General features: G+C 33.7%; 4 protein-coding genes across 5 annotated transcripts; 3 read left to right on the top strand and 1 right to left on the bottom strand.

Annotated features, from left to right (window-relative positions):
- Positions 1 to 763: 763 nt before the first annotated feature.
- On the top strand, positions 764 to 2,257 carry LOC108221185 (probable receptor-like protein kinase At1g49730). The gene is made up of 2 exons (XM_064088364.1): positions 764 to 1,231; positions 1,491 to 2,257. Exons 1-2 carry the CDS (start codon positions 781 to 783, stop codon positions 2,150 to 2,152), a joined length of 1,113 nt encoding a protein of 370 aa, XP_063944434.1. The 5' UTR covers positions 764 to 780; the 3' UTR covers positions 2,153 to 2,257.
- Positions 2,258 to 3,020: 763 nt separating this feature from the next.
- LOC108193095 (uncharacterized) lies at positions 3,021 to 9,718 on the top strand. The gene is made up of 8 exons (XM_017359642.2): positions 3,021 to 3,179; positions 3,468 to 3,536; positions 3,803 to 3,832; positions 4,323 to 4,355; positions 6,201 to 6,271; positions 7,023 to 7,104; positions 9,141 to 9,233; positions 9,373 to 9,718. Exons 1-8 carry the CDS (start codon positions 3,069 to 3,071, stop codon positions 9,424 to 9,426), a joined length of 543 nt encoding a protein of 180 aa, XP_017215131.1. The 5' UTR covers positions 3,021 to 3,068; the 3' UTR covers positions 9,427 to 9,718.
- Positions 9,719 to 10,571: 853 nt separating this feature from the next.
- Positions 10,572 to 18,196, bottom strand: LOC108204494 (uncharacterized). Of its 2 annotated transcripts, XR_001803812.2 has the most exons (10): positions 17,710 to 18,168; positions 16,138 to 16,341; positions 15,836 to 15,893; positions 15,661 to 15,723; positions 14,954 to 15,029; positions 12,952 to 13,064; positions 12,149 to 12,238; positions 11,925 to 12,056; positions 11,150 to 11,346; positions 10,572 to 10,836 (listed from the first exon to the last, which is right to left on the bottom strand). XR_001803812.2 is itself a non-coding variant. In XM_017373961.2 (9 exons), the coding sequence occupies exons 1-9, from the start codon at positions 18,042 to 18,044 to the stop codon at positions 11,215 to 11,217; spliced, it is 1,203 nt and encodes a 400-aa protein (XP_017229450.1). In that variant the 5' UTR covers positions 18,045 to 18,196; the 3' UTR covers positions 10,895 to 11,214. The 2 variants fall into 2 exon arrangements, 1 of the variants encoding a protein (XP_017229450.1); XM_017373961.2 differs by lacking the exon at positions 10,572 to 10,836 and having other exon boundaries at positions 10,895 to 11,346; positions 17,710 to 18,196.
- Positions 18,197 to 21,625: 3,429 nt separating this feature from the next.
- On the top strand, positions 21,626 to 22,408 carry LOC108204496 (uncharacterized). The gene has a single exon (XM_017373964.2). It carries the CDS (start codon positions 21,626 to 21,628, stop codon positions 22,406 to 22,408), a length of 783 nt encoding a protein of 260 aa, XP_017229453.1.
- The last annotated feature ends 264 nt before the right edge of the window (positions 22,409 to 22,672 follow it).

Below are 22,672 nucleotides of genomic sequence, written 5' to 3'. Positions count from 1 at the left end.
GGTCTACCATATACGTTCACCAAATCCGGTGTAGTTACTTCTAGTACTTGCATCGAATCAATGCTATGCACGTACTTAGCCTCTTCTACATCTAATCAATTTGCTTATGTAGATGTCAGAGAGCTTAAAACGCTTGATACAGTTAAATAAGTTCATATTTGTTCAAGGAGTAAATTCTATAAACACGTAAAATGTAATTTTTGACATGCTAATGAGATAAAAATGATATTAACTTAGGAGGCGGCGTTCGTTTCATGGTTAATGATATAATAACTTTAGGGTCAACGTAAATAGGATCAATAGTAAGAAATTACAGAATATTTGGATGCATTCGTTTTGAATAGTATGTAATGCTTTTAGGGCTGGCAATTTCGGGTATCAGAGTAAGACATTCTACCGCTCTGCAGCAATGCATGATTAACAAAACAGTGTTAGTTTTAAATTGCAATATTCCAAAATCGGATATGAATCTTTTGATTTTTTTAAAAGAGAAGTGTTAATGCAATGATGCCCACATATTTCCAACTATAAGAAGCATAAACTTCCATCTAATAACTTGAATATGAAACATTAAGACAAAATTGAGACCTTAAGAACAAATTATTCTCATGCTTAATAAGACAAACATCAGCAGCTTAATCATCCTAATCACTATAATCCAAATCCATGGATCTTAATTCTTTAAGATAATTTTGTTCCATCTCTTAATCATCTGCATCATCAGATAATTATAAGAAGTGTACAGCATTGTGCAATAGATGAATAAGCGCGAATATCACCATGTTGTCAAGCTTCCTCAGCACTGACAGAAGAAACTTGTGCATAATCGGGGCGATTATACTGATCATAATCATCACCATCATGTTAAGGAGATGGGCGGTGTACTTGGAGAATAAAGATCAGGAAGAAAAAAGTTGTTATCAAAAATCCGAAAGTGATGATCAGAAGTCCGTATCCAAGAGTTGTGTTATAAGTGGCTGCTCTAGTGTTGTCAAGACGTATACTTTTGAAGAATTGAAGGAAGCAACAAGAGACTTTCGCATAAGAATTGGCGTTGGTGCAACGTCTTTTGTGTATCTTGCACAGCTGGAGGATGGAATATTTGGAGCAGTGAAGCGCGTTATGGAGGACAGAGGAGGCAGCAAGAAAATGTTCTTGGATGAGGTCTCGATTCTGCTCAGAATCTCACATCCTAATCTGGTGGGAATGATGGGGTTTTGTCTGGAACAAGGCATGTCATATGCTTGGTTTGCCTTTAATTTACGTTTCTTAAATTTTTTACTTAATTTTACATAAGACGTCTTCAGATGCATGTAGATAAATACATTTTTGAGCGGATCACAGGAACCAATCTTTTGGGGCATAATTTTTGCCTCGTGCCTGAGCTTTGATACCATGTTAACTGATCAATTCTCCCAAAACCTCAGGGTGTTGGGAGGAGGGCTTACCAGAATCATATTATATTCTAACAGAGACGTATACTGAAACAGGTGAACAGCTTTTACTGTTAGAATACGTCCCGAACAAAAGCCTCTACGACAGAATGCACACACAGCAAGGCCAATGCAGAGGCACACTCTCCTGGTCCAACCGAGTCAGCATCGCTCTAGACCTTGCACGAGCCCTAGACTATCTCCACAACGTCGCTGATCCTCCAGTAATTCACCGCGACATCAAATCATCCAACATCCTCCTTGTCAACAACAACCGCGCAAAACTTGCAGATTTTGGCCTATGCAAATTAGGCCATGACATCCAAACCGCGCCCCTGACACCGACCACTATCAAAGGCTCACTAGGCTACGTCGACACAAATTATCTCAACACGGGCTTACTGTCCCCAAAAAGCGATGTTTATAGCTTTGGAGTGATCTTGCTCGAGCTTGTCACGGGCTTAAAATCATTTCTAGGCTCCACAACAATAGCAGAGTGGACTGAGGAGTGTCGAAAAAATCAGAATGTGGATGTTTTGGTAGGCTTGTTGGATCCGAAGCTTAAAGGTGATGCAGATTTGGAGCAACTTAAAGTTTTGATTGAGTTGGCTAATTTAGCTCTGCTTGAAAACGCTGAAGCAAGACCAGATATGAAATTTATCGTAAGTACATTATTAGATTGTACAGAAGATAAACTTCAGCCAGAGTTGCCGGTTTAAGTTTACCGTAGAGGTTGGTTAATAGAACATTGTATAAACTTGTTAAGTGGTGCATAGAAACTCCTCCACTCCTTGATCCTGAATCAAATCCTCCTTTTTTGATCATGGCAAAGTGAGGATCGTCAAGAACTAATCGATTGACCTATTCAAAATTTATTAAAAATTTATCGAGTATACTTTTGAATAAATCATAAATTTTTAATCAAATTATATTGCAATTGACAAATTCATTATTTTCTTAAAGAATAACCAAGAATCTTTTAATAAATCAATTTTTTTAGTATATCATTGATTTTTAAAATATTGGTCAAGATCCAAATATAAGAAACATGAGATGACACTACATAGAAATTATATGACGCGAATCAATTACCATATGTAGAACTTTTTTTTGGTATTAACAAAAAAGCGTATAATAAATCTGCAGGTGCTATGAAGAACCATCAAAGACATTTTTTGGCACAAATAGAAACAAATGGCCCAAAAAAGAAACACATTCTAACAAAAGGTCCTTTACAGCAATACATAAAATTCAAAAAATATAAAACTGGTAAAACATTTCATTTTTATCCAGAAAAAATATATAATGCAACTAGTGTTGTGAAAAATGAGTTAAAAAAAAAAAGTGGTGTGAAAAATGAAAATCGAAATTAATTGATAAAATCATAAAATAAAAATTAAATCAAAAACTAATTAGACTGATCAGAAATTAATCGGATCGATCGAGAATTAATCAAAAATTTAACGATTATAAGCCACGATGTGGAATGTGAAAAATTCTCTGGCATAAAATTATAGTACAGGTCCAGGCCCAGGCGGCCAGGCCCAATAACATAGCTAGGCGCAAAAATATTTGGGCATCTAAAACCGAGAGCGGGAGAGATTTGTGGCATTCAAAACAACAAAGTCGGAGACGATGGAGAAAAGGAGTGAAATAGAAGTCGCTTCCAGCAGAAAATCGAATCTGAAAAAATCATTTAAGCTCGCCTTACGCTCTCTTCTCACCACTCCTTCTCTCCAACCCCAGGTACCATCAAATTCCATCATTTTGTATATTTTATTCGATTTATATTCATTTTGTTCTCCCCGTTATACTATATTGTTTCTTAATTACACAGTCGATTTCGATGTTATTGTTAATATATAAGTCATATTGTTGTTCGATGCTGCTTAGCTGGAACCTGGAAGCTATTTAGGGCTTTTTATGCTATTTCAAACCTATTTAGGGGAGTTAATTGAAACTTTACGGAATTTTGCGTGTTGTTTGATGTGGACTTGTGAATGATGTTTGTGTTTTTTTTTGTGCATTTTGAAGGAATTTAGCAAAGCTTTTCCGAAGTTTAGTTCTGCGGAGCAAGAACGTCTCCATCGGCTGTTTATTCAGGTGCTTTATATTTTTCGGAATGTGTTTGAGAAATTATAAATGATGTTTCAGTGTTACTTGTGTGATTTCGATATCAACCTTTTTTTATCCACCGTGTTTGATTTAGTTTTAGTTCCACTCTTTTAGAGCCGTTAGTTGTTCAGTATCTTATAGTATTGTTTACTTGAGCAAGATATCCAAGAGCGTGTTCATTCTGCCTTTTTAAATTCATAGTTTTTAACCGGATGATGAACTGACAATCCATGTGTTGGTATCTGTCCTTTCAGGTTATTTCGTCTTTGCATGGAAACATAGAGGTATGACTTATATATTCTACTTTCCCATCTTTCTTATCATAGTAGTTGGTGGGAATTTCCCTTCTTTTGCATCTTAGTTAGTGCAACTACCGTTCTTCCCTTCTACAAATTGAAGAATAGTCGACTAATTTCTAAAGGAAAAGTGTTACAATAACTAGTGACCAAGTATTTATTTAAGCTTGAAACAAGTGACAGACTATTCCAAAGATCTGTATTTATTCTTCAACATGCTTTATGTGGATAAGATACTAGAGTGCAAGAGGAATGAAATATTTTGGTACCGTTAGTGATAAAAGTTATAAAATCAATGTGAACCAATAGTCAATAGCGCTCATCTAAATCAGAAATAAGCCAAGTCCTACTATGATGAACTTGAAGTGTAGTCCTTGATTTCATGCGAACCTTTAAGCATCATTTTTTTGGTGAACCTGTGCTGCTGATTTAATTTTAAATTTTCATTTGAATCCTAATGTTTCTCTGCAAATTACAGGATGATTTCGAGTCCCTATGTGACGAGACACAGGTGATTTTCTCTTCTAGTAACCGGACTATGATATGCAGATACAAACCTCAAAGTCTTTGTAGTATTCGAATAATATGTAGTGTAATAACAAAACCTTGTTTTACCTCTCCATATCATGACAATATAAATCAATCTACTGTATTCATCAGTAAAAAAAAAAAAAAAAACCTTAAAATTTCATAAAATTTATTTGTATGCTCTTCAATTACTACTGAAGCTGCCAATTTAAACCTTGCTCTTAAGCCTCTTTGAGGTTGCGCGTTTCAAGAACTTGAGCTGAACGATGGAAATACATTTTTAAGTAAACAGAGAGCATAATAATACCTTGCTAGGAAGGGTTCTGGGGGCTCTGTTGCCTATTGTTGTTGCTTTACCTTTCTTCAGTTAATCACCTTATTCTTTTGTTATGTTTTTCATTTATATGTGATAGGTATGTATCAAAATAAAGTTTTAAGCTACGGTTGCCTGCTGGGAAGGTTTTTTTTTTTCAGCCTTTGCTGTGTGAAACATAATAAGCATCATGCGCTAATACCCATAAGTGGACATGTACTGATGTACAGCCAATAAACTGATATATAACAGTAACCGCAAGATATGTATATATCTTAAATTTAAAGATTCTAATTAGAAAACCTGTTGTATCATAATTACTGGAATGCTGGAATGTCTCCAAGAAGCCTAAGATCTAACCAAGGTTTTACAGTAAAATCTTCTCTTTGCTAATTATCTGAGCTTCTGTGGGTTATCTTTGTGATTGGTAATTTTTCTTAGGTCTTGGACTTTTTAAGCCCATCCTAATAATATCTTATTCTCCACATTGCTTAATAGTTATCATCTTTGTCTCTCTCTCGATCAGCTGAAATTGTCTTAGGCCAGTAGTTCAGTTAGACTTATCTCTAAGTCGACTCTTACCATTATGATTCCATCGATAATTCTCTAGTTACTCTTTCCATTTCCTTAATTGGTCGTGAATTCAAATTACTAATTAGGTGCGAACATTTAGAAAGTATTTCCTATATTTAGCTGTATTATGTCTTTCTCACACTGTTATCTTGTCTTTGCTGAATGAATATAATAGATTTTACAAAAGGCACAAGTATGAAAAAAGAAGAAATACTCCCCTCGTCCCAAATTACTTGTCCATTTTGACTTTTGTATGTATGTCAAGGTGCATTGACCACACATCTCCTCAAGTTAAGTTTTTGATATTATTTCATTGTGAATAAAAAATTGATATTTAAATTTATATTCACAACAAAAAAGTCGAAAAATAATAATATATGCAGCTAAGCGGTCAATACAATTTAGCATACGTGCAAGTGTCAAAGTGGACAGTAATTTGGGGTGTAGGGAGTAACTCTTTTTCTGTAGCTGATAATACTACACAAAGTTCATTAATCTTTCGGTCATCATGATAACGATATGGTTTTGTAACAAGAGTTACTAATCAACCTTGTTGCTCATACACACCAGATAAATGGCAAACAAACTTGTAGTTAGACCTCTGAAAACTAAAAAAGTAAAGTGCGTTAGTTTATACTATTAACTTTTGTGGCTAATACGACTCAATTTCTACGAAAAAGAAAGAATAGCCTTTGTAAATTTATGTATATCATTTTAAGCTCAAATTATAATTTAGTTCCCTGAATTTCACGATTTATCAATATGGTGATTATCAGTTCAAGTGGCCTTTTCTTTTAATGATGCTAAAATGTCAATATCTAGCTGCTTGCATAGTGCATACCTATAGTATAGCTATGTAAGTTTTGATGTATTGTTGTCCTGTATTTCATTTTTCTTTCTGTGGTTTTCCTTGGTCAGTTAAGTTGCTTTCCGTTTTTGCAGGTGGGAACAATTCTCGATATGGTAGATCAAGTTGTGGAAGAACAGAGTCTGGACCCTTTATATCCGGATAAGTAGGCATATAAGCTTCTTGCCAATTGAATTCTATATGGTTTTGTTAATGTTATTTCTTCTAGTAGCCAAAAACAAAAGTAGTTTTTACCAGAACATAATAAAAGATGTTTCCTGTTTTAGAAACTTGAATGAAAACACAATCAATCAGCATTACAATTACTTCCATTGATTACAGTCTATGTTACCCGGACTCTGCTAAAAGTATCCAACATGGATACGTGTCCGAGTGTCGGGATCGGCAATAATTTGAAAATTTTACATGTTTTTGGCCTAAAGAAAGTGTCAGAGTGTCCATACCCATGTCCGAGTGTCGAGTGTCCGACACGGGTATTCGAGGAAAAATGAAGAATCCGGGTAACTTAGATTACAGTTATGTTTTTAATGATAGCTTCTGCTCAACATTATTACAAGTCCCTAGCTTTTGTTATCTGATGTCTAAATGCTGTATGTAATTTATCATAATACATTACTATTAGACAAATAATCAAATGATTGTTCTTTGAAACGTTTTTTTTTGTGTGTGTGTGTTTAAAGAGGTCCATAATGCCGCCTTTGAGGACAAGTAATGGCTCGTCAGAGAACTTCTATTAATTAACATCATAGCTCTAAAATGGTAAAATGCATAGAGTGCCTTCAAATACTATACAAGTGTACATTAATGTAAATATTAAGGTATACTAAGATAGTTCTATAGATATATGTTTGTCGACCATCTATATGATACTTAGGAAGATAGTGACTTTGTATCAGGACAAATGTTGGAGATGTAGGTCGCTCTTTGTCAGAGGTGAAGAAGAATGAGATTCAACACATGACATATTTGCTTGAAAAGGTCAGTGAAGTTTTTTCAACTTTCTTTCCTTCCATGTTTGCTCTGATGTATTAAACAAGCCACAAGTTAATATTATTTAACTGCACCGGTGTCTTCACGGAGTAATATTTTTGGAGTAGCTTGCTGTCATGTTGTGTTTGTTGATTATATAGTGTAGTGAGATTTTACATGCATTAAATACAAGCAAAGAAATACAATGCTGTTAATCTGTTGTAATTGAATTCAGGTAGTTGGGGATTCTTCAGTGATGCTAGTCAAACTAATATTATTGGACCAAATTATATCTGTATGAGTAGATGTAAACCTTAGCTGACATTGTACGATTATCTAAATCAGAAGCAGGGTCTAACTCTAACATTATATATATCTTAAGATGGAACCGAAATGTCATAGTTACTTCCAAGGAAATATATTACACACTCTCTTCTTTTTTTTTTTCTGCACAAACGGAATAAAGTTAAACACTCCCCCCCCCCCCCCCCCCCCCCCCCCCGGTGATATATTATCCAAAGGCCAAGCCGCTGTTGACTTAGAGCATCTCCAATAGACTCTTAGGATCACTCTTAAATATAATATAAATTATTAGCTCTTAGCAATTTAGTGTATATGTACTCCAACAATGTTCTTTATTTCCACTCTTTATTTATTTTTATATTATTAAAAGTACATTGAACTCATAAAAAGACAAAAGAAAGTGGAAAGAAAGAGAGTAAGTGGAACAAACTTATAATAAAATATTAGTTAAGAGCTATTTAGGGGCTCCTACAATTGAGGAGAGAGAAGAGACTCTTAAGCTTTTACAGAGCCTCTAAGAGTCTCTTGGAGCTCAAAATTTGACATGGCTCTTTATTTTTTAATTTAAGAGCTCAAATAAAGAGCTTATTGGAGATGCTCTTACACCAGGCGTAAAGGAAAGGGTAACAAGGTCAATTCGGAGGGACAGGGGCAGTCAGGAGAGAAAACAAAAGAGGGAGGGCAGGAGAGTAATTTAGCATGAAAGGGATAAGAGGGCAAAGGAGGAGGAATCTAGGGTTATCGAATGTTTTGTGTTGTTTCTTTCAATTGCATTAGGAGAGCACTGGTCTCTCAAATACCAGTTAATTATCCTTGTTTTTCAGTTGTAATTCGTACTGTTATCGGAGATTTGCCCTAGTCAAGTAATCTTACTGCTCTGTTCTTGTTATTTCTTGCTTAGTCTATCTTAAGTGGTATCAGAGCGCTACGATTCTATGGCAAATCTCCGATAACAGTACGAATTACAACTGAAAAACAAGGATAATTAACTGGTATTCGAGAGACCAGTGCTCTCCTAATGCAATTGAAAGAAACAACACAAAACATTCGATAACCCTAGATTCCTCCTCCTTTGCCCTCTTATCCCTTTCATGTTAAATTACTCTCCTGCCCTCCTTTTGTTTTCTCTCCTGACTGCCCCTGTCCCTCCGAATTGACCTTGTTACCCTTTCCTTTACGCCTGGTGTAAGTCAACAGCGGCTTGGCCTTTGGATAATATATCACATTAATCTTACTGCTCTGTTCTTGTGATTTCTTGCTTAGTCTATCTTACCCCCCCCCCCCCCCCCCCCCCCAAAGTCCTATGTATAATTGAAAGGAGGATTACTGCATAATTTTCTTGTCCAACTGCATTTGCTTTATTATGTGATTTTACATTTGTAACTCACCAAAAGTTTATCCTTCTACATATATCAGTGGTATTTTAGTAGTGCAAATTCCCTGTATGTTTTCCGCTCGGTAGGTGACTTGCTGATCTCCCTACTTCCCTTTGTTATATATCTTGCTTGGATGAGACACTGCTATGGGATAAATAGCTGATAATTGGGATATAATTTGGATTCTCGATCTTTCTGGATACATTGCTAGAAACATACTTGTCAATCTGCATCTCGGCGGGGTTAATGATTGGTAGAACTTCAAAAAATTTGGATATAAAAGATTGCTGATTTGCAATATTTGCCCGTGAGAAAATTTACACAAGAATGGAAAAGGAGAGTCGTAATATGTAATCACATTTTCAGGCAGAAGAAGAAAAACGCAAAATTGGTGCTCGTATTGATCATCTAAAGAGTGAAAAACAGGGTTTATCTGGTTCTACAGATGCTGTTGAGAAGGTAAATCTTGCATGTCTATAATTTTGGCTCAACTGGCTTCTTCAGATAAAAAGATGATTCTGCCAACTTCTTTTATCACATGCTTATTTGATTTAAAAGTGCTTGATGTATAATGTCTTATATTTGCAAATATTTGCAGTTGAAGGCTCAGATTCTAAACTATGAGGCATCAAACAGTAATGCGCTTAAGTGATTCTAAGGTTGTAAAGTTTACAATGAGTCTATGTATTATAGCATATCTAACTAGATTATGCTTTGCAAATATTGTTGAGATGTTCAAGTAATGATCACTGCGGTACTGCTGGTACCATGTCTTCATGCTGGAAATCTGTACTGTTCTTGAACATTAATGTAGTTTGAACAAGAACTATAATTTGATGTGAGGTTGATGTTGAGCAAGTAGGATATGTAAATTGCAGGACAGGTGATCATGAATTGAGTTATTTAACAGTGAAGCAAAGTTTATGAAGTTTGCATTTTTAATATTGAGTTGTATGTTAATGACTGGCAACCAAATAGGAGTTTTATGGAGTAATTGAATCGTATCAAATTTAAATAATTTAAAACTTACAATATATATAATATATAAATATTGAAAAGCATGACATCATTCTATTGGAAAATTATTAGGTTCAACAGGATCGCATCCTAACTTAGAATAGTCACAAAGTAGGTAGAACAAATAGAGCTCATGTGATAAACATGATTATTTCCACGTAGCTAGCCTCATGATTTAAAAATTTATCTCTTTAAAGAGACATTAAATATAAAAAAATAATTTGGTTACAATTTTGAATAATAACTCCAACACTCTCTTTTGATTCAAAATTTATTTTGTAATTTTAAATCAATGATGTACTTTTCATCACCGTCCTTGAAAAACACTCTCCGCAATCATTTTTCCGATGCACTTCACATCAAATCCATAGAAGTATGCATTTCTCGTCAACTTCAAATTCATTTAAGCACGTCTCTTAGAAATTACATAGTGTCTGTTTGGGTGCACAATATAAGCACTTCTTTTTTTGAGAAGACAGCTTCGCTTTTCTTGACCCGTTGTTGAGAAGTACTTAAAATAAGTTAAGAATGCTAGCTTTTGTTTCTAGGACTTCTACTTATTTTCCAAACATTTTAATCACTCATAAGTCTTAACTTGCTCTTAACTTCTACTTCATTTTTTTTACTTTAAGCAAGAAGCACTTATTTTAAGCTCACCCAAATGCCCCCATAATCTTCGTGGCTCCTCACCAAATTTCACATTGACAATTTTAAAATTATAATTCTAGCATGGATACTTATGCTATGATTCTTTCGGACTTCAAAACATAATTTAAAATCCTAGTTGAATATCACTCGATTTTATAGCATAATATAAAATCTCAATTAAATTACCTCAAGATTTTAATGGAATTTAAACAATCTCAATTGAATACCCTCAGATTTCATCAATGAAAAAAATACCCCCTGAGTTTCCGAGACCTCTAAACCAAATAGAAATCTTCAGCCTTGAACTGATTGTTGAGTTTTCGGTTCTACACACAAGGCTTCCTTCATTGGCCAAAAGTAATCTTCACTACAGGCGTCAAATGCTATGTTTCACGATCTGTAAACATTTACAAATGTATACAATTATAAATTTGAATTATAGGTTGAGATCAGTATCAACACGAAACCATTGGATGTCTTCTTTAATACTGTCAAAAGATTATAACCAGCAGAATGCTAAAGTTTTCAGGTTAAAGGCTAGGTGCTAATATATACACATTTCAATTTAAAGCTTATTCCTAGTGACAATTATAAGGAACTGCATGGATCAGCCAGTTGACAGTGTAGTTCACACGTATGCAGTATGGTACTAATTCTGTTTCCCTAAACTTCAACATTTGAAATGCTCAAATGACTGAATAAGAACATACCACCGACGGAAATAATGAAATATCTCTGGACAGTCCGTATATAACTTCAGTTGCAAGGGCTTCACTTATCTGTCACTGCTCAACCAATCAGCAACTGTTCTGGAAAGGACTTTAGTGTCGTTTAGTGAGATAGTTTTAAGTCCTTGAGCTATGGCATCTGCTGGAGTGTATACGTATCCTGCTTCCCATTTTGGCTCCTGCAAACACAAAAATTTAAGCACACACAATCATGATTATTTTTACTTAAAGCGAAAACATCAGACCTTTATTATGATGCAAATGATAGAATAAACTATGAAAACATTTCATAACTAGTTAGGACAGCCAAATGAGCTGACGACTTATGTAGGAGAAACCCTCCTGATGTACAATTAAGTAGTCTAAGTTTATGACTAGCTGGTGCTTCACGAACTAGCAAGGCTACCATGTAGGCGGGTTTTTTTGTTCTTTAGTAGCTGAAAGTTGCAACAGCCAGAAAGAACTGCTTATTAATTGAATTGCATTTCCGTTCAAAATATAGTAAAGTCTTTCCAAAAAAAGTAACCGCTATAACCAACAACTCACCCTGGTTCTAAAATAAATAAATTTATCTCTACTTTTCTATGGATCAGTAGTCAGTAGCCGTCTAGCCGACAGTACATACTGCAATGGTTGCAAACTTACAATATGCAGAATCAGGCTAAATTAAGGTAATGAACAGGCAGTTATTCGCATTATTAATATATTATTTATGAACTAAAGTAGAACACTCACTACCAACAAGAAAATTGATTACCTGAATGCAAGGTGTTATGTGGTTACCACTTAGTGACACCTTTTCCAATGTTCCACCTATAGAGGCAACCCGAGGTCTTAACGTCTCTTCAAGAAGGTCTGTCTCGTCAATTGTGTCAGAATCGAACTTAACCTGTAGCAAGAATTCAAAACCAGAAGAACAGTACAATAATGTCATTATAAGTGAAGGGTTACTCGTCACTTGTCAGGTAGTAAAGTGACTACCAGTAGCGTACGCTGAACATTGTATGATTTTTTGAAACAATTTCGGTTCTCCAATGGTGTAGGCCTGAACTCGGATATTCCTTCAGCAACCTATGATAAATCTTTAAATTTTTAGTAGACTATTAGAATTAAAATAAAAAAAAGATTGTGATAAACTTACAAAATACTTTGCTTCAAATTCAAACAGGTAGCTACTAAACATGTTTCTTTTTCTTAACTTTTACTTAGACAACTAGCAAAAACAGGTCCCATCTAAGAATCTATATCACCATTGTTTACTGATGAAAACAATTCAAATCTCTATCAGGCTATTTTAGATTATCATTTAGCATAATTTAGGCATGAAATATGACTACTACAATTACATTAGGGCTCCTGCTCTAAAGGTATCGTTCTCACCCCACTATGGGAGGTGGTCTTTGTGTGTGTTCATTTAGCCAAAAAAACATTGAGTTGGTTTGTTGTATGCGAAATGCAAGTTAAGCATGTACGTACTAAACAAGTTGATCTTATTCATGTTCTCTAATTTATTTTATTGATATATACTTTGGCACATTTTTGAACCTTGGTAGAAGTAACTCTTTATGAAGTCTTTTCTTGGGTGTTATGCCAAACAAAAAGATGAAGACATGGAAATTTTCACCTAACGTTTTTAGTTAAAACCTGAATATATATTGACTACAAATGCCTGACAATACAACGATCAGATGGGAAAGGAAAGTCTCTACATATAACAAAAGCAGTGGATTCTATTTTACCATGCAGACATATATGTACTAATATCATATAGGTCACTTAGTAACCTGATTGAATACATTTGGCAACTGATCCGCGAATTTGTCTAGGGAAACCCGGGCTTCTGGATCAAAGTCTGATGTCATTGCCTCGGCTGTATCAAGCAGCATCTTCCACGCATCTCCAAGATACATGTATGGGTAAGGTGAAATTATATCAGGAGAAGTATCACTGCTGACATATAACAACTTCATGGTAATTTAGTTATGCTATTTAAATCTCTAATAGGCTTAACTACGACGTGTATTCATACATCACTATAGTATAGGATATTTCCCCAAAAATAAATCACATGGAAACATGTACAGAAAGTTCCAGCTAGAAACAAAATGGATTTGTCAGTGTGAATTCTTTAATGGTTAAAGCACTGTGTTTGTGCACTACTACACTCTGAATATGGATATCGTAATATAGTACGCATGTGTAAAAGAAGATAATAGTAGCAAACATAAACATGGTGACATTCTTCATAGGTAACAGCAATGCATATATCGTACTTTTAAAGTCATTCAGTGATTTCAAGAGCACGTGGCTGATTATTAGTACAGTGGAGAAGGATATCCTTCCTCAATTTTTTATAAATATTTATTCATATAAGAATTTCATTACAGGATAGAGGAAGGTCTCCAAAGAAATGCCTTGAAGAATTTGATGTATCTGCTGGGTTTTGTTAATGCTGATTGACACACAAATATTAAACAAGTGTTCCCCCGCAGCTGCTAATAAGTAACAACATACTATAATTATGAAATAATGCTATTAAATTTGTATAGTATACATTAGTGTATTATATACTTGTTTAGTTTTTCTTGGTTTTGACATTTGGTTGCGTATTTTGCTTAATTGTACAGTAAATATTAAGATATATCAGACTTGTTCATTATGTGGATGAATTAAATTTGAGTCGAAGTAGTCTTCCAAATAATGAAAAGTCGATAGCATCGTGGCAAGTCAAGGAAGCAAAGTTATTGAGAATCATGGTAATTAGAATAAAGAATATGTAGTCATAAAATTTGTAAGATGGCAATTCTTTCACTTTCATTTGCGAAAGCGCTATAAATCTAATAAACAACTTAAAAGAAATCAACACAACGTTAATGCCAGAAATCTGAAATGGAAGAGTTTTTAATAGACCAGAAAATGCAGCGAAGATCTCAGCCAGAGAAGATATTAAGTAAATAGAGGACAAACAATGCGTTTTTAAGTACATGAAGTACTAGATAAGCAAAAGATTGCTAAAACATGTCACATGAGATATTTAAAAGATTAACTCCCTTTATCCCAACAAAGGCAGGACTTGTACTAGCCATCTACGTTTTAGATTGTTATCAGGTATTTGCACCTAGTATGTACACTAGGATACTTAAACATTCTAGACTATCATGTTATTTCTCATCCTTAACATTGTATATCAGCGATAAGATTTAGAAAGAGATGAATGAAATTAATATATAATCATCTAAAAATAGTCATACACAGTTAATTTGCAAAAGCCTACGTTTGCTTGCCCAAGTAAATCTGAATCGTATACGACTCGACGACAACACATAAGTCGTTGTAGAGATAAGCTTTTACACCCTACAGATACAATGCCCTGAAATACTATGAGAAGGAAATAGTGATACAAGATTGAAAAGCAGACTTACAAATTCAAATGTTCTTATGGTAAAACAAATTAGTTTCAATTTCCTGAAACTTGTAGTAAATAAAAAATTGTTTGCTGGGGCAGCATACAACGATACTGATATTTTAAAGTTTGCTATTATTCAACCCAAAAGGAAGAACGCACTTGTTACTATTTAAGATTAAGGTGATAAAAATTTCTCCAAAACAATTTCTTTGGTGCTAATATTTAATTAGTTAACATTTAACAAGAATGTTTAGATAAAGAACTGCAGAATTCAAATTTATCATGCTATTTGTTATACTTAACATTATATAATAAACAAGAGACGGTGATAAATGTCACAGGGAAAAGGGAAACTAAATTACATAACATCTACAATCTACCTGAGGCACTCCTAGCCATTGAAGAAATTGGAGAAGCTTCCACAACAGGCATCATCTGATTTAGTAGAGGGCCCAACTGCAGAAGGTTTAGGATGTGCTATAATCTTTGAACACTGTAATGTTTTTAAATATATGTGTATACATATGGAGCTTGAGTGATATATTAACAACACCTTATTATGCTGTTACAATAAAATAATAAATCCCTCTAGAGTATATGCTTCCAAATATAGAACTTTAAAGGCAACTCAGTCTGTCAAACCTCAAATAAATTCTTAACATGTACAGTAAGGGTATTAAATTGAAAATATCCAAACTAAAGAGCAACTTTTGGTATGACATTTTACTTTTATGCATATAATTAACTTTTACCAGCAGTTTGAAAGAATATAAAGGATGATCATATGAAATCTTTATGCTTTTAAGTACAGGTTAAGGGTCAGCAGAGGTGCGGTAACCAGCCCACCAATGGAACAGTGTAGTAGATGCTAAAAGATCAATCAGGACACCCTAGAGGTCTCCACATGGACAAGTTGATCCTAGGGGGGGTCAGCGTTTCTTGCATTATAAATTTCTAAAAGAAGCAGAACTTCCTAAATAATATGTACCTATTGCTAAGTCATTTACGAATTCCTAACTTTGCATGAATTTCCTAAATATCTGTGACGCCAAGACCATATGTAAATGTAACACACAAAATATATTACCTGCTCAAAGTAAGGTACTGCTTCTGTTGCTGGCCTGTTGTTGTATGATATGATGGCATTAGCCTGGATATGAGAGATTACAAATTCATTAGTTCACATGTCAGTGATTTAGTCTGAATCTAACAATTAAACAAATTAAATTTACGAATATATAAGCTGATGCATGGAAACCAACTCTTGGTATCTTCTCTGAGAAATTGCTTCCTATAATTACTTGAAGAAGAGCACCGTTGCTGCAGATAGTCGATGGAAATAAGAAATGGTAAATGAGATGACTAGATGGTCGGATAGAACTCAGAGCAGTGACTTTAGATTAAGTTAAAGTACAACAGACTATAGAGTTCTGTGATGCCTCGGTTTTCACCCAAAAAAAATAAGTCAATTATGTAATAAAAAAATTACATACTGGAAAACACGATCCACAAGTTTATATGAGTACATTGGGAAGTCAAACAAGATAGGGAAGATAATACTCACCTATGCCCAACACAATAAATTGGAAGATCAACAAGATCAGTAGATGTTAAACCAAAATCAGGCAGCCCTGTTTTCAGGATTCCGTCAAAGCATCCAAAAAATTTCTCATAAATTTCTCTACTAGCTCGAGAGTGATCAAACGTCACATTATATGGCACAGATATAATAAGATACCCTTCATTAGCCAGGAGCTCAAGTAAATAGCTGCAACCAAAGAGTACAACTGAGACTAACAAATCAAATCTTACCTATTATAAGTTATAGCTAAAATATTCTCTCAGGGTGATATATTTTTCGCTGTCAAGGATGTGAATAAATCAAATTGTTCGTGAGCTATTCGAGTTTAGCTCAATTAATTTCACTCGACATACTCGAGACGAGTTCCATCTCAAGCTACTCGAATAATTTATCGAGCCAAACTCGAGCTTCAAATTACTCAGCTCACGAGGCTCCCAAGCATGGTTGAGCCTTTAAGATAATACTAGCCTTGAACCGGTACAAAGCGAGTATATAATTCAAAATTTTATACTTATAATTTAATTTTCAACATCATCATATTCTTTTTTTTATGAAAAATTATATAATAATATATTGAAATTTGATTAGATATTATTAACAAATTGATTATGTTTTCTTTTAGAGATTTAACTTTTACAATATTTATTTATATATTGTAAATGAGTATTAGAAATAATATATATTTTTATCATTTATTTATGAGTATTTTTTAATATTAATATATGTTATTGATGATAGTTAAATAGCTGCAAATCAAAGTAGGTCAACTCGGCTCGGTTCACTTACACACCCAAAACACTGTGAATAGACTAATTCTTTCTCACATAGATAACATATAAGTAACTAGATGATTATATAACCATCTTTCCAAAATAAAAGTTCCATCAGCCCTTATTAAAGAGGTACACTCAAGACTTGTGTGCAAATATTATAGTCCAAAAAAGATAACTCTAAGATAATAGTCCAAGAATAATAATCCTTACATTCTAGTCCCTTTTACAATAGAATATTATTCCTTTCAATAGTCCAATCCCATCTTCGTGTTGCACAACATTATCTAAATTTATTTTCCAATGAAAAATTATATCTTTCTTCAATCAAACATATACAACTCGAACTTGAACATATCCGGCATTTTTGTATAAACAAAGTTAATCCGTCTAGATAATTCAGTCTACATAAAGTTCAAATTTACCAATTTCATAAAACACACATTAATCTTCGTATAGCCTGATTGAATAAAACAATAAATATCGTAACACATCGACACATTAGAAGGAACTACATGTATATGAATTTAAACCGACAGTGATTTAAGTGAGAATAGTTCTTAACGTGCGAGAATGGTGAGAACAATTGTTCCACACACTTAAAAAGGTGCGGAACAATTGTTTTGCAAATGATCAATTACTCTTAAAGTGCATTGTATAACACTATACTAAGAGTTCATAGCAATTGTTATCATTGTTCTCGCGTTAAAATTTGTTCTCCACAACAAACCCCTTAAATAAAATCAAATTATCACGAAAAACCCAGATGGGTACTGAACAAAACCTGTAAGAGACTTCTGGAACAGCACCAATGAAAGCACCACCAAGAAATTTGATAATTCCCTTTGGTTTTCTCCCTTTAGGTGGAGGAATAACTAAACAAGAACCCACCCTTGTGTATATCTTATTATAACTTTTCTTCTTAGTCTCCTCCCTCCTGAAAAAGCCATTTGCAACCATCCGAACTGTCAGACTCGCCGGAGCTCCGGTGATGCTCCGGCGACGAGGGAATTTATTGGAAAAAATGGGGGTTTTGAGTTTGGGAAATTCAAGAAAAGGGTGGGTAGATGTTGAAGTGGTGGTGCATAGTGAAGTTGCCGCCATTGGATGATAACACATAAATTAAATTTGGATGAGTTTTGGCATGGTATTGTGACAGGGTACTAAGTTTGCGCACAGAGATATTCTATGAATCTTGTTGTCATAACGTGGCTTCAGGGGGATTGTAAAGTTGAGCGTGTATGATTCATTTGTGACGTAGGTATTCTTTTCATGAAAATTCTTTTTAGAGCATCTCCAACTGATTATGTATATCATGTAGCTAAAAATTTGAGGAATAAGGACAAAAATTCACTCCAGCAGAATCCTTATCAACTTTCACTTTTTGACACTCTTTCCCATATTTTTCTTATTATTTTTTTGTTAAAAGAATTTAAATTTAATACTATAATTATATACTTATATATAATAAGCGTAAGGGAGATAATTTGGTCGCATGGTCCTGTGGTCCAAAAGCTTATCATCCGTTGGATCGTATATTGAACAAATAAGCACCGTTAGATTAGAACAAAATTAAATTCTGTTCTAATAAGGAAACTGACATCTACTTGCATGTTTATAATTCCTTTTCTGAATTCAAAACAAATTCTGTCTTTCATGTGTTTTTGGTTTTTTTTAGTTCAAAATAAATATTTCCTACAAATTTTAATTGTGGAATCGTATAAATCACACCGTCACAAAATTATTTTTATCCATCGGATCGTATATTGAACAAATAAGCACCGTTGGATTAGAACAAAATTAACTTTTGTTCCATAAGACAACTGATATCTACTTGCATGTTTATAAATCCTTTTCTGAATCCAAAACAAATTCAGTATTTCACGTGTTTATGATTTTTTTTGATCCAAAATAAATATTTTCTACCAATTTTATTTGTAAAATCATATAAATCGCACAGTCACAAAATTATTTTTACCTAATATATTTCAAAATTAATAAACCCGATTTATGTGAGGAACAAATACAAAAAAAATTTCTTAATCCAAAACAAATTCTACCATCTTGTTGCACGTTTATGATTCATCTTCTTAATTCAAAACAAATTGTGTTCATCAATTTTAATCTCGAACCATAAAAATTTTTAAAAAAATATTTAAATGACATTATAATAATTCTAATATAAAATACATTTATAAATATAATCTAATAGGAGTTGGTTTAAAATTTGATAGAAAGAATTTAATACTTTGGCATGATATATACAATTTTAATTTATTATTTATAAATTAATTTTTTCACACCAATTAAAATATATTTAAAAAGTTTATAAATAATTAAAAAGCTCCCGTGCCTTGCACGGGCTATAAGCTAGTAATAATAGGGAACATAAATAGGGATTATTGTTGGAGCTCTCAATCAATATAAGATCCCTGTTTTTTAGACAAATTTTTATTGAATACAATTCTAGATACTCTGATATTAGATTTAGTGATATCATAAATATTTATTAATTGTGTAACTTGTATTTTAAGAATAAAGAATATAAATATTTGATTTTTAAATGAAATTATAAATATGTTTTTCCTAAAATTAATGAGCCAACGCGTCCGGATATGTGGGTAAGCACGTCGATTATATTTTTTTTGAATTTTATATTTAAATATGCATACAAAACTATCGTATTGTATATGATTACAAAACATATTGTGTCTAATAATTATTTATAAGATTAAAATTATTTTAGTAGTTTTAACTTGGGATCTTTTTAAAAATACCCATCTGTAAAATTATTTTTTTAAAAATACTACCATCTTTTTTATTGTTTTTAAAAATACCTTTTCATAAAATTATTTTTTCAAAAATACGGTTTGCAACCTTGGGCGGCGCAGCCGCAAAAGGTGCAAATAAGGTTGCAAAAGTTGCAAATGAGGTTGCAAAAGTTGCAAATAAAAATAGAAAGTTGCAACTGTTGCAACTAGTTCAACTGAAAACTGTAAGTTGCAACTTCTAGTTTTCAGTTGCCATTTTCGACCTCTATTTCGACACACACACACACACACACACACACACACACACACACACACACACACACACACACACACACACACATATATATATATATATATATATATATAGTTGCAAATGAGATTGCAAAAGTTGCAAATAAAGTTGCAACTGCAGTTGCAACTTTTGCAACTGCAGTTGCAACATCATTTGCAACCTCAGTTGCAACTAAATGCAACTGAAAACTATATATCGTTGCAAATGAGGTTGCAAAAGTTGCAAATGAGGTTGCAAATGTAGTTGCAACTTCATTTGCAACCTCAGTTGCAACTAAATGCAACTGAAAACTATATATCGTTGCAAATGAGGTTGCAAAATTTGCAAATGTAGTTGCAACTTCATTTGCAACCTCAGTTGCAACTAAATGCAACTGAAAACTGTAAGTAACAACAGATATATGGTGTGCCCCTGGCGGAGCCATTAGATTGCAATAGAAACAACTGAATGCAACCATATGCAACTGAATACAACCATATGCAACCATATATGGAATTACAAATCCTGATTTAAAGTTCCAGTTTTCAAATGTCATTTTCGACCTATCGATTCCGAAAATGAGGTCGAAAATGACATTTGAAAACTAGAATTTTTTATCAGGAATTCGGTTGCATATGAAATTGCAAAAGAGGTTGCAACACGGCTGGCGCCGCCTAGAGTTGCAAATGAGGTTGTAAAAGTTGCAAACCGTATTTTTGAAATTTTTTTTATGAAAAAGTATTTTTAAAAATAATTCTGCAAGGTAGTATTTTTGAAAACAATAAATGAAAAGGTAGGTAGTTTTGTAGATTTTCCTTTTAATAAATTCAAACCGTCTAAATCAAATTGTAATAATCTGAGCGACTTTATTTAATATTAAGAATGATGATAATGATAACAATTTACTGAATTCAAAAACTATAAAATCTATAAAATTTAGAATGAGTAATTTTGTCAGCTAGATGCTCTCGAGTATCGGAATAGTCTTATAAAAAATAGTGGTCACTCCCCTTCAAAACAAAAATCTATTTACACTTATAATTTGGTCTTATTTAACTTTATTTTTCCTTATTACAATATTTTTGTATGATAATTGAATATAAAAAAATAATATATTATATTTATTTTTACAATAACCTAATAAACTATAATTAAATTACGGAAAGGGATCACAACCACGTACCCCACTGTCATGCATATCTAATTCGAAAAACAGGCAACTTTATTTTGTTTGTTACTCCCTCTGTCCCATTTAATTCTATACGTTTCTTTTTCACTGCTCGACACGCATTTCAATGCTCTTATAAAATATAGTTCCGGAACTTATTTTTGAGATTTTCTTTTTCTGTATAAAAATATAACATCCAAACTTTAATTCAGAAAAGAAAAATTTTAAAAATAGATTGCACAACTACATTTTATAAGAGCATTAAAGTCCGTGCCGCGTCCCCGTCCCCCAATGTATACTACTCAGGGGGACGGAGGGAGTATATGAGTCAAAATTACAGAGGCCCACAAATTCCGAACATGCCAAAGTGGTGATATAACCGTTACACCACAATTATTATCAAGCAATGTATGAACATACAAAAGGTAAGCTCCCCATATAACTCATCAATACCAAAGATCTCGCAAACCCCTTGTTAATCTCTCTAGAAATGGCCGATTTTTCATTCCTTTCTGACAGTGATGACGATAAGAAAGTAGATGATCTCTTATCCCAAGTCATGGATCACTCTGTTCTTGAACAAGTTTCCGCTATAAATTGCTCTGGTTTTACAGACTCTGTTCTTCCATCTCAGCTTGAAACCAGGTTTAGTAGACTCAAGTCATTCCCTGCTGCAAAACCCATGTCTCAGATTTCCCCAGTGAGGCCTTTTAGTGCTCGGCTCGAGCCCGACTCGAAAAAGAAAAAATCAGCTCAGGGTGATCGGTCTTCTGTGAATGAGATGGGCTTGGATGAAACTCGAGAGAAGGATTTGAAGTCGAAATCACAGCATGGGGTTTTGGATTTTGATGAGGAAGTGTCGGATTTTTCGATAGAGAGTGATGGTTGGGTAGAGAAAAAAGATGGGGAGTTGAGTGAGAGGTTGAAGGTGAGGACTAGGTCGTTTCGATCACCTCTGGATTCGAGGAGTTCTTCGGGGGGTTCTCCGTCGCCTCCGAAGGGAATTGGTTGTTTTTGGTGTTCTCCGAAAAGGGTTTTGAGTAGGAAGAGTAAAGAGTGGAGGGCTGATCATGATCGGGGCAAGAATGAGGAGTTTTTGATGGATATGAGTGATTTTTCGACTAAAGGGCAGGAAAAATTGTTGAAGAAACTGATGAAGGAAGAAGAGAAAATTAATCGGGAGGCTGCGAAGATTGTGAAATTGGTAAAACAAGCGTCTGCGAGGATGGAGATTTCGGAAGATGAGCTAAGTGATGATGAGAGAACAAAGTGAATATATGAGCATGTTTTACTAAACTTTATACTACTAAAATGCAGCATTGTATAGATAAATGCTATCCGATTTTGTTTCAATTGTATGATCATAGAGTGTGTTTTGTTTCAATTGTATGAACATAGAGTGTGAGGTTTAATCTGCTAAGTATATGATTGTATTATTATTCTCCATAGGAAAGAGAAGATGATAAATAATATATAGCTCTTTTCTCGGATTGTTCATATACAATCTGTTAGTGGTGTATCATGTTATGAGTGCCTT

The sequence above is a fragment of the Daucus carota genome, chromosome 1 (genome assembly GCF_001625215.2).
Source record: "Daucus carota subsp. sativus chromosome 1, DH1 v3.0, whole genome shotgun sequence".
In the NCBI taxonomy this organism is placed as follows: Eukaryota; Viridiplantae; Streptophyta; class Magnoliopsida; order Apiales; family Apiaceae; genus Daucus; species Daucus carota.
The sequence above is the reverse complement of the archived record's forward strand: the minus strand, read 5'-3'. Positions and strand labels throughout refer to the sequence as shown.

What these genes read in the sequence shown, in the direction of transcription:
- LOC108221185 (XM_064088364.1), top strand. Translation starts at nt 781, where the DNA reads ATGTTGTCAAGCTTCCTCAGCACTGACAGAAGAAACTTGTGCATAATC. An exon ending in GGGGTTTTGTCTGGAACAAG is followed by an intron (nt 1,232 to 1,490) that starts GCATGTCATATG and finishes ATACTGAAACAG; the next exon opens with GTGAACAGCTTTTACTGTTA.
- LOC108193095 (XM_017359642.2), top strand. Translation starts at nt 3,069, where the DNA reads ATGGAGAAAAGGAGTGAAATAGAAGTCGCTTCCAGCAGAAAATCGAAT. An exon ending in CTCCTTCTCTCCAACCCCAG is followed by an intron (nt 3,180 to 3,467) that starts GTACCATCAAAT and finishes TGCATTTTGAAG; the next exon opens with GAATTTAGCAAAGCTTTTCC. An exon ending in CTTTGCATGGAAACATAGAG is followed by an intron (nt 3,833 to 4,322) that starts GTATGACTTATA and finishes TGCAAATTACAG; the next exon opens with GATGATTTCGAGTCCCTATG.
- LOC108204494 (XM_017373961.2), bottom strand. Translation starts at nt 18,044, where the DNA reads ATGTGTTATCATCCAATGGCGGCAACTTCACTATGCACCACCACTTCA. An exon ending in TCTCAGAGAAGATACCAAGA is followed by an intron (nt 15,724 to 15,835) that starts GTTGGTTTCCAT and finishes TCTCATATCCAG; the next exon opens with GCTAATGCCATCATATCATA. An exon ending in AATGGCTAGGAGTGCCTCAG is followed by an intron (nt 13,065 to 14,953) that starts GTAGATTGTAGA and finishes TGTATCTTGGAG; the next exon opens with ATGCGTGGAAGATGCTGCTT.
- LOC108204496 (XM_017373964.2), top strand. Translation starts at nt 21,626, where the DNA reads ATGGCCGATTTTTCATTCCTTTCTGACAGTGATGACGATAAGAAAGTA.